We start from the raw sequence: 11,425 nt of genomic DNA on the forward strand, positions 1-11,425 counted from the left end.
ATCCGCCTTGATCTCTGCTCTCTCAGTCCCTACCTCTCCCCCGTGTTGGATCATCATCGCCTTTCCTGACGCGTGTCCCCGTCAGGGAACAGCTCCAAATCCATTTTTCAATCCTACTTCCAACGTAACGTAATTGATTTCGTAGGAATCCGAAGAATGCTACTATGCGACACACGTTTTACGGAGAACTTTCATTCCGAATTTCGAATTCTAGATTCGAGCAGTTCCTTTTCTATTACAGAGAGCCAACAACGCGTGTGCGTTGTCATTAGAAACAAAAATTGGTCACTACCGACTGAGCGGTGTCAAATGTTGCCTCGGTTACCGACTGGTTTTTCCTACCATCGGAAACTCCTTGCTGGCGGATGGTAAAAGATCTCTCGTGGTAATGGAATGTGTGATTTCTCGGCTATCCATAATCGGTTCGCATCCGCGGGAAGAAATTTACTTAACCCGCAGCAGTAAACAATTATTAGCAATTCTTCTTACTGACTTGCGATACGATGAAATTCTTTGTACTGATGAGAAAAGGACAAATACGAAGGTTTCACTCGTTGCTTTATATTGCGGTATTTGAAAGGGTCGAACAAAAATCTTTGTGCCACCGGTATTATTTTGGAAAGCACATGTGAATTTAAAAAAAATCATGGACTCGAGTGATTTATTGAAAAGTAATACGTTTTATTTTTCTTATATAAACTCTTAATCAAAATTTACAATTTTCTATTTATTCCATACAACAATCGTATAAATCTAGAAAATATATAGTGATTGGATTTTTGCAAATATATGTTTATAATAACCATTAGCGTATACCATATAATGAAATTCGAAAGAAAAAATAACAGGAAAGGGATTCAAAATCCGGCAATCTATTTTGTAAATCATCCGCAGTATATATCATCATCAGCCGGATTTGACGTAGCTTAAATATTACATTGTACATCGCATGTATTAAGACGCTTTTAGACATTTTCAAAATCACGATCGTATCAGCTGCTCCATTTTATTTCATTATTTTCCACAGTTACTTTTTTCCGTTAACGCCGTCACTCGGGCTTGAATTTCAAAGACTTGCTATACTCATTGTTAAATATCACAATGTTGACCCTGACAATACAGGTTCACCGGCAAGTTTTCAGCTAAAAATAATATTTTCGCCAATTTAACGCTCTCGAAAAAAGTGTGCATAAGCAAATTAGGATGACGGAGACTTCCATTTGTTTTCAAAAGAATCGGTCTCGGGTTCTGGATCGCTCGCCTCGCGTACACCAATTTAAGTTTGCACCTCGCTCGGAGGGTGAAAAAATTCTTTGATTCGTGAGAGAAACATTTTTCATCGTTGGCAGCTAAAATCGCATTTCAACTATTTCTACATAGTTTTGTTTGAAACCCTGACTCAAATATTTACAAAGAGAGATCAATCACTCAATTTTTTGTTCCTTCTCAAAGATCGACACTCACTCGTACACTCATTCACACGACTGACTTGTCCATTCGTTCGACACTTGACGGTTTATCTGTAATAATACTAGCGAATTGATCTCACGATAACATTAACAAGAAAAAATCTTACGCCTCGTCGCATTAATAGTTAAATACAAAATACTCTTAATTATCGTGTCTTTTAATATCACTCGAAATCGATTGTTCGCGATTGCACGTGTTGACCTTGCAGATTCTTCTTTCTTCTCCTCCGAAATTAGCACGTTCGGAAATGATTTTTTTTCTTCCTCTCGGATAAATGGCATTCACAATAATATTCAGTCAATGGAAATGAAAAAAACGTAACGTATAAAATCTCGAGTGTTCACTCAACCAGTCAGAGCTAATGCAACTTTTCGATATCGTCATCAATTAACATTTTTCTGGCTTCCATTGTCTACAAACGATACCATTCGATGTTACGATTCAAGATTTTCGTAAATTCAAGATAAATGGACGGTCCCCGCTCGGCTTCATCGACGCATGATATCAGCAATGGTGAATCCTTGTCTAGCTGGTTGTCTAACGGGCCCTCTGACCAGTGGGATTTGTTGTTGCGGTTGTGGTTGGGGAGTCGGTGGTCTCGGTACTCTGGCAGCCATTAAAACAGCTGCTTTTTCTTCGACCCTTTCTCTGGCTCTCTGCTCGCGATCCCTCTGCCGTTCCCGGTCGATTTCACGTTCGCGTTCGCGTTCTCGTTCCCTTTCGCGTTCTTGGAGTTCCAGAAGGACTCGGGACGGACCCGGTGAGCCTAATCTACGTCTGTAGGAGGAAAGTATCAAAGGCGGCGGCGGTGGCAAGGGGGCAGGTGGATTCGAGTGTCCGGCGGAAGCGCTCGTTATGGTTGACGGTTTTTGATGGACCTGCAGGAGATCCCGTCTGATCTGGAGTTGGGGCCTGGGCGGAACAGTTTGGAGATTTGCCCGGGTGGCTGCGGAGTAACTGGAAGATCCACCGGAGCCTGGATTCGACGATGATCCGGATGGGTTTGAAGAAGTTGCTCCCGGATTCGCTGAGGTACCCGATTGTGCTCCCGACGAAGAAATTCCAGATCGAGTCGCCGTTGACTCCGAGCTGGGCTCGTCCTCCGCCGGACTGCTGTCATCGTCTTGACGCAACGCCTCCTCAAGTGCCTCGGGTGGCACATCACCGACGGCGTGAGTCAGGGCGTGCCGACGAAGATCACAATTACGACGGAAAACTTTACCGCAAGAGCTACACTCATAGGGCTTGTGGTCCGTGTGGGTAAGCAAATGAGTTTTCAGGTTGCTTCGTTGATTAAAGCTCCTGGCACAGACCGGACACTTGTGGGGCGACTCCTCCATGTGGAGTATTTTGTGTACCGCTAGGGTTCGACTCTGGCAGAAACCCTTGCCGCATTCGCCGCATTTAAAGGGCTTCTCTTTGCTATGAATGTACCTGCGGGGCGAGAATAATGGATCAATTAATGTGAAACGAAGTGACGAATGGTCAACGAAGTTTGATCTACTCACCGATGATCCCGAAGATGGTCCTGTCGCCTGAAGGCTTTGCCACAAATGTCACACGAGTAAGGCCGCTCGTCCGTATGGGTACGTTCGTGTATCAGTAAATTGTAAGATTTGGTGAACTGCCTGTTGCAAAATTTACAAATGAACTGTTTCTTCGGTCGGGAGGCTCTTCCAGGTGCGCGGAGTAATCTTCTGTCGAGATGCTGATGGCCGAGTGGTCCGCCCGGTGGATACATGGCTGAACTGCCTGGAAACGGTCCCGTAAATACCGGGTAGCCCGGAGGTGGTTCCAGGAGAGGTGGAGGCGGTGGTAAGAGAAGAGCTCTGGCAGCAAGCTCTTTCCTCTTGTCAGCCATCATGGCCATTATTTCGTAACTGGAGGAAGTCTTTCTCACAGGGTTTTCCGGGTTCTCCCGAGCTTGTTCCCTTCCGCTCGACGATGAGGATGAAGTCGTTGGATTGGAACCGCTGGATTGGCCGCCTGACATGTGTCCGTGCAGCTCACCGGGATAAGGTGCCAAGTGCAATCTCGATGGGACAACGGGCACGAAGGCCGACGACTCTCGGTGATGCGGATGACCCAATCCGGCCACCAAACCATGATGATGATGGTGGTAAGCCGCCAACGCGCCCGACGAATCGAAGCTCCTTGGCGAACTCAACCCTCCTCCACCTCTGTCCGTACCGACTCCCGATCTGGAGCCAGGAACCGACGTAGACGAGCTCGATGAAGAAGACGCGGGACCCGATCGGGATGACGGGCCCAACATTTCTCGGACTCGAGCCGATTCATCGACCCCGGACACCACTGACGCTGACGACGTTACCACGAGATCAGTCGGCATCCTTGTTTACTTCCGTGATCCTAAAAAAAAAAAAAAATATTGTATCAATCCGAGTGTACTTTGTTCCTCTCTATCTTTTGATAACGATTCGATATGGAAGGGTAATATTTTCATCGGTGGTACAACGACATACGCGAGCATACCAATGACTTCAAGAAATCGCGGGTCCGCGTTACTTTAGGGAGCGACGGGTAACGAGAGTCATTGGACCAAAACGCGCTTCGAAAAGTGTAACAGGGATTAGAACCTTCGATCGCTATGGAGTGTAATCGGAGTGGTAACACGTTCGGACAACCATTTTGGATTCTATGCAGCGTGACCCGATGATTTTTAATTTGAGCTCAATTGCCCCGCGACAGATTGCATTTTCACCGTCGTAACGTTTTCCTACCCGCGAATGGAATAAATTCAGGAGTAAACCACAAAACAGCAATTTGCTGAAGGAGGCGTGATAAAGAAAACCGGAACAGGTAAGAGTTAAAAGCGCTCCCTGGCGGTGTTTCTTAGCTTACGTTGTCCGATCGCGAGACGCGTGTGTTCCACGAATATACGAACTGGTTATCGGGCAAAAGGTATACACAGGAGGAAAGAGATCGGGGGGCCTCGCGCACAATCGTAAAGAACGTAACGCGTAGAGAGAGAGAGAGAGAGAGAGAGAGCTTAGCGGAGCGCGCACACCTGCCAACATGGCTACCGCGGGGCCCTCTCTTCTCTTCGATCTTCATGCGGCAGCCATGTTGATTTCTCGAGCAAGTTGCCTATTCGCGAGACGCGTTAAATCATTATTTTCATCAATCAAACGATGATCCAGCACGATGCAAGAATCAATGAAACAATGAAAAAAAAAGAGAGAAAAAACCATTGAACCGAGGCACGAAGATTCACCTCGAGTTTTTGGCTCGTTGAAGGGCAACCTCACGAGGTTACAAAGGTGCCTCAACACATATCCAACAGAAAGGTGGTCTTGACTCGCATCATTGAAGGTAATCAAGGAGTTCCACCTCGATCCTTGACACTCTTCCCGATCCTCGCCTTTCGTTCTTCTTTCATACGCAGGTAAACGATGTTAAAAGTAGCAAACTGCAAGAATCTTGGTCACTGAGTATCACCACGAAGTCACACGGGTTGTAAGAAACGAAGCGAATCCCTGAGGGAGGATTCTGCACTAAAAAATCGATCGATCGATCGATCACCGTCGCACCGTAAATACTGTCACGACACTAGAGAACAAACCGAGGAAAACATTCACAACAAAACCTTGGTACGATAGACCAAAGTAAACGGTGAAATTCTTGCACCAAAGCCTCTTCGAACTGAGGATTTATCACGTATCAACGAGATCGGGAGAATCACGCACTAAGATCGAAGTAAGCGCGTTCTTCCACAACAAAGAAATCGCGTGACGGAAGATCATGTTGGGGATTCGTTGATTGCGTTAAATCGAACTAGGTGGGAGGAAGTTGAACGATAAAATGAATTGGCTTGCGTGCATGTGAGCGCGCGCGCGCGCGCGTGTGTGTGTGTGTGTGTGTGCGTGTGTGTACGGTGTAACGTTGTACAACGAAGAGTCCAAGTGCTGCGTCGCGAGGCAGCAAAAGCAGCAGCAGAAGCAGGTCTCGCGAGGTTGAGCGGCGGTTTACTGCGTGTCGGACGCCGTCAGGTAGGCTTCACCGGAGCCGCCTGGCTCACACCCACGCTCAAAGGAATCAGCCTCACACACGTATACGCTCTACGACACGGATACATGCCGCGAATCCATAACACAAGCTTTACTATATACAGATATCGAGGAAGAGAAAGAGAGAGAGGAGAGAGAGCCGAGGTAGCTGCACAACCGTCTCGAGAACTCTCCCAAGCTCGGAGAGAGAGAGAGCCCCTTTGGTAGCTGCTTCGGTGCTCCTGGTGCTGCTCCCGCACGCTGCTGCTGCTGCTGTTGGATGCTGTATACCCCCCCTTCCCCTTCTTAGCCTCTTTCTCCCCTCTTACGAGCACCGCAGCGCCACAAGAACGCTGTTTTCTGAGCTCTCCCTCGTTCCATCTTTCTCTTCTTCTCTCTCTCTCTCTCTCTCTCTCTCTCTCTCTCGCTTTGTTGGTCTCTCCAGCGATAAGGTATATACCAAGGCCTCGAGTGCTCGCCAACATGAGCGGAGCTAAGAACGAGGACGGAACCTATTCCGAGTTGTGAATGCAGCGGTGGGGCACCGCACGAAAAAAAAAAGAGGAAGGGGCACCCTGTTGCGGTTGCATTCGTTAGAGGTAAAGCCGAAAGCCAGCACTTCGACGGAAAAAGATGGACTCGTGAGCTGCGACAGGTTATTTCTATGAAGCAGGACGGAAAGACGCGTCGATGCGGGGGGACTAGAAAATCGGCCAGGAAAACCGGGTGTGTTTTGGACTTGGAGCGAGATAAGAAGGACGCCGAGGAAACTCAGGCTCAACAGGTAGAACCAGCAAGAAGCTCCGCAGACTCTTTGAGTTTATTGTGCAGCAACGATATACAGACTCGACAAAGGAAATGCAATGATCCAAATTTCCATAGTTTAAGCAACGTTCTCCTGCTGAATCGGACTGCTGGTGTTGCCCTGAGATTGGCTAAACTGTTTTGTCTCCCAGCACCCTCGGCGTTTGAACTTGGACCAAGTAGACTTGGCCTCAGACGAAAACAAAATTATGGAGGAGAATCCAAGCGGCATATATAGAAACGAAGAAGAAGAAGAAGATCGTCCGAGAAAGATGCTGGATCATCGGCGTTTGATGCTCGAGAGCAATGGGATAAAATACCCCGAGAATATTGAACCTGATGCGGACAAGGAAAGATTCCGGGTGAGGGACAGCGATGGAGAATGAAAGTGGCGGCGTTGTAGGAGGCGCGGGGGAGGGGCGACGAGATGGAATCCCCCAGGTATATCTCTCGGAGATAGCTATGGCGGATACGGGGGGCAAGGGGAGTGCTGTTAGAACGCAGGTTCAACGCTGGAGATTTTCTCTCTTCTTCTTTCTCAATATTTTTCTTCCTCTCCCTCGCCGCGATGCCTCTCTCTCCCTCTTTCTTCTGCGTATATGCTCCGACAGAACTCCGCGTGTGTTTATGAACGTCGGGCCACTCCGGAGAGCAACCGCCGCCGAGACAGGGCCGTATATTTGAATATGGCGCCTGTTCAAACCATCGTCAAAAGTATGGCGAAACGATCTTCCGCTATGTTCTGGTAGCTCCGACCGCCCGTCGCGATCCTCTCTCGCACTCGCATTAAGAAGAAGAAAAAAAAACACCTCGTATATACACTCGTGACCAAGAGAAAAAGAAGAAAATTTCCAAGAAACGGAGCATGCATTTTAGTTTGGGTAGAAATGTTCTTTTCCTTTCTTCTTCAAACGATCGTTTACCATCACTGTCGATCGATTTTTCATTCGGTGTATTTGAGTATCGCACCTGTTCAAACGAACGAGGGAAGGGCCTCTTTTGAAAGAAAGTGGTAACCAATGTTTATCGAACAAGTTCTCCCAGCTTTTCCAACTGAAGAGAAAATTTTGAAAAAAATTGCAACAATGCTCAATTTCATGCGTTCGTAAAATTTTTCACGTTCGATTGAATTTGGACGAATAACTGACCATCGTACGGATGCAATATCTAAGCACAGAGAAAATTCCTTCTCCGTAAGTTCGAGACTTTCGTAGTCGGCATACCCGGAGAAACAGACCGAGAGGAAGAGAAGAAACACGGTGGGGACCGAAGCACGAGGTTGTACGTTGGCCAGGACACGTCGAACGCGGGGTGCGGTCAGCCAGCCCAAGGCGTACTCGTCCGAGAAAGAGAAAGAGAGCGAAAAAGAGAAGAATAAGGGACACGAAGAAGGAGGAAGAGTCCCTGACGAAGCGAGCACGCAAGAACGCTCGCTTTCTCATGGCTTCTTCGGCGCGTATACGGTTTCCGAATTAAAAAGTCGTAAATGGCACCATTTTTTGCCTTTGATTATTTAATCGACGTCATCCTGGTGCTGAGAGTCTCTTATTTCGTCTCACGTTCTTCCATCGCTTAAAAAGAAAAGGGGCGAGAAGCGCAACGATTCGTCGACAACGTTATTGTTATTCGTAAACGCAAATTCATATTCGAATTCGATAAAGTCGCACGATCCCCTGTGAGAATATATATCTATACAAAAAAATAAAGTTTCTGCCACGAGCGTATCAAAACGTCGATGAAAATGGTCCAAACAAATGGGACGGGTTTGACACCTGTTTGACTATGCAAGATCCTTTTATATATGTTGGGCTCGACAAGAGACTCGTGACACCTGTGCTATCACAAGCACCTCTTTTCCCCTTCCTCTCCGGAACATAAGCCCTCACCATTTTTTGTGCCAAGTTCCTTTTTTCTCTCTCATCCACGTTCAGGTAGCGATGGTGTTGCACTTCAAAAGCTTCTATAATATATTCGATATAGGCAGGTGTACGAGAGTATTCCCAATGTAATGATGCTCCTGTATCGAGCTACCGAATGGCTTGCACGAAACACTTGAGAAAAATTATTCTATCCCGGAGCACATTTGGACTAAAAACCTAGAGAAAATTGTGAAAAACTTTCGTTTCCTCTTCCGAATGTTGGTCAACAAATTTTCAACATTTTACAGGATCAATCGAAGGAAATACCTGCGATAAATATATTCCACTCGATACATCGAGAAAAAACACTGTAAAATGTCCTCGAGCCTGTATTATATATGTACATGTTACACATTTATATGGAGAGAACAAACATCTCGTGTCCCCGCTAACAGGTAGATGAGATAAGAAAGGCCTCTGCAAATATATGTCCTTATATATACGTATGCAAAGAGCTGGATCTTGGCGTGGATGAGGAGTCGAGATTTTTCGAAGATTTTTGTCCGTGTACAAAGGCTCTTTTTCATTCTATGGTCCACGAAGAGTCTCCGAACAGGAGAATCACGCAGGAACGTTTCATACCGAAATTCTAACTGCAAAATTGAATAGCCATAATTATTTGTTCCTGTTCCTTGGAAGGGAGTGTTCCTTCTCTCAAAAAATATCAAATACGGATGCTGCGAAGATTGAACTTTTTCAAACTCCGAGTCGAGAACAATGTCAAATGGAGTAAAGCAGAAATCCATCGAGCCCGTTTTGGAGAGAATTTTTTTTCCAAATATCGTTAAAAGTTCAAGTTCGAAGGAGAGAAAAAAAAAGTGTCGAAGAATTCGCTCTCGTTTGGTATCTTCCCGGACGATTTGGTGTGTGCGTGGTCGATTTGAACGTCGGTGCGCCGGGACTAGAGAGACCGGGTTGCTCCGGTTGCCCCAGCGAGCACTCGCGGCCGTATCGAAGCTCGCAAACGCGCGTGGAATATCGCCAGGGCCCCGGAGACGTTTTCGTTTTGTTCACTGAACTAGTTCCGACCCCCTCTTCCCTCCCCGGGCCCGTTACCCCTCGCCGCAGCACCGGTTCTTCGAGTTACCTTCTCTCTCGACCCCCTTCCTCCCGCCTTCCCCTTACAGCGCCCCTCGCTCCGCAGCTTCCTTCTCTCGCTGCTGGTGCTACACCAGCTCGCGGAGGAACTTGGACTCGCTCTTGGATTCCCTTACAAACTCCTCGAACGTTACAGTTCAACTCGCCACAATTCCATACTCAACTCCACCACCGGAAATCAGTGCGGATCATTTTGATGCTCGAAAATCATTCGTTGTCAGTTTTACATCATTTTTTCCGTCGTTTCAAACATTTTTTTCAGATTTCAAACATCAAGTATCAATAATTCGTAACGAATTTTATCAGTCTGTAATATATTTCACCATTCCCAGAGACTTGACGGAATTTTTTCTCCATTCGTCAGTAATGGTATACATATTTCGAAATTAATAAGCATCGTTACATAGTTATCGATTTTTATTGCTCGACCATGCGTATTCCATGGGAAGACATTACACATTCATTTTAATCGGAGTAACAATAATCGTTGTCTTTCGAATAAAATGACGTGATAAAACGTAACGAATTTTCCTCGATCCTTAATATTTCGTGAGTGCAAAACTAAAGGGTTTTGTTTTCCAATGATCAATGCTAATATCGTGTACCGATTTCCCTGACTGCGGAAATAATATGCAGTGGAAGATTCTATACACGAAAATTCTTGTCATCAAACAATGATTACAAAGTGAAACCCACAAAAAGATACAAAAGCTTCCAATACAGATTTTGACCCAAACGTCGATTGAGAAGCCCAAAATAAAATCTTTTCTCAGATGTTATTCGCACCTACAAAAAGCGTAATTAATCATTTTTTTTTAATCCGCTTAGTTCTTGATTGAAGTGAAAAAGAAATCGAATTGTGCGGAAGATCTCATTGTAAGGGTTCAGGAAGGGAGTTTGAGGAGAGTACAGAAGAGAGAAGAAGAGGGAGCTCCGAGTTGGGCTATCGTGCGATATAGTGGAACGGGCTCGCGCGACGACCGCATACCGACACGACACGTAATGAGAACGTAGGGAAGCGCATCTCTCGCGTGGTCCACGATGCGGTCAGGCGAGCTGTACTGTATCGTCAATTTTCTCGACTATCACGACTCATCCCTATTGAATTTTCAGCTAAGCCTTGCCAAAACAATTTGGACGAGGATTACTTGTGCCATTCTAAATAATTGACGCTCCGAAAACCGCGTCGCTAATGTTTCCTGACAACGTAATCACGCAGACTCAATAATGACGAAATTTATCGTCCAATCGAACTTTACACGGTGTAACGAAATTTCGAAAGATGTCACCCATATGTCAATGCTGAGCGAATAATGTTGTAGATCAAAAAGTTAATTACAATAGCAATTTGAATAAGGGAAATATTCATTGTTGCGGAAGCCGTGCGAGATGAAAATGAAGAAAAAATGAATTTGTGTGTGTTTATTCAATCGACAATTATGATCGCATTCCGTCCGATCCAGCTTTTACTTACTGCATTAAATTAAACGAATTGGCGAGTCGAGTGAGACGGTTATTCAAGATACCCGCTTACGATAATGAAAATTCTTTGCCCCACGAAGGAAGAAAGCTGTTGGTTCAAACAGCCCTTCGAACGCTCAAAAAGCTTTTTGCATAATTTCCTTTAATAACACGTTCCCTGCTGGCACGACGAGACCACGATCGAACCAAGACCGCGTCATTCCATCGAAGAATGCTTCGGGCTGTTATTTTAATCGCAAAATGCTGCCTCGTTTCTTTTTTTTTCCTTTTTCTCTCTCTTTCTCATTATTGTGTCCTCTTTGCAAGCTCATATCGCTGTACAGAATCTTCCATACGATTGCGATATGTTGCTACTGGTATGAATAGTCCACTCCGCAAAAAAAACATTCCACTTTTCAATGATACTCATTGATCCATTATGCGTACTTGCTGAGGAATTCAGCATTCCTCAGAACTTTTCTCATTCCCTTCCGCGATCGAGGTTAACAGCGACCGCAAATAGTTATGGATCATACGCTTATCCAAGTTGGTAAAAGAAATATTGTAATTTAATAAAATCGATTCAACGAGAATGATCAATGAGCTTTGATTCTTCATGTTCTACGATTTATACAAATTTTCATCAATTTGACGCGTTTTTCGAAA

At 45.5% G+C, this 11,425-nt stretch overlaps 1 protein-coding gene across 2 annotated transcripts; it reads right to left on the minus strand.

The window, feature by feature from the left end:
• Positions 1–660: 660 nt before the first annotated feature.
• LOC122413394 (brother of odd with entrails limited) lies at positions 661–5,700 on the minus strand. 2 transcript variants are annotated; one of them, XM_043423710.1, is made up of 3 exons: positions 4,706–5,700; positions 2,979–3,840; positions 661–2,904 (listed from the first exon to the last, which is right to left on the minus strand). In XM_043423710.1, exons 2-3 carry the CDS (start codon positions 3,818–3,820, stop codon positions 1,959–1,961), a joined length of 1,788 nt encoding a protein of 595 aa, XP_043279645.1. In that variant the 5' UTR covers positions 3,821–3,840; positions 4,706–5,700; the 3' UTR covers positions 661–1,958. The 2 variants fall into 2 exon arrangements, with proteins under 2 accessions (XP_043279645.1, XP_043279646.1); XM_043423711.1 differs by lacking the exon at positions 4,706–5,700 and adding an exon at positions 4,068–4,673.
• Positions 5,701–11,425: the final 5,725 nt, after the last annotated feature.

The sequence above is a fragment of the Venturia canescens genome, chromosome 7 (assembly GCF_019457755.1).
Source record: "Venturia canescens isolate UGA chromosome 7, ASM1945775v1, whole genome shotgun sequence".
Taxonomy (NCBI): Eukaryota; Metazoa; Arthropoda; class Insecta; order Hymenoptera; family Ichneumonidae; genus Venturia; species Venturia canescens.

Excerpts from the sequence above, each read along its gene's own strand:
- LOC122413394 (XM_043423710.1), bottom strand. The coding sequence starts at position 3,820 with ATGCCGACTGATCTCGTGGTAACGTCGTCAGCGTCAGTGGTGTCCGGG. Across the intron at positions 2,905-2,978 it reads GACCATCTTCGGGATCATCG|GTACATTCATAGCAAAGAGA; the intron begins GTGAGTAGATCA and ends CTCGCCCCGCAG.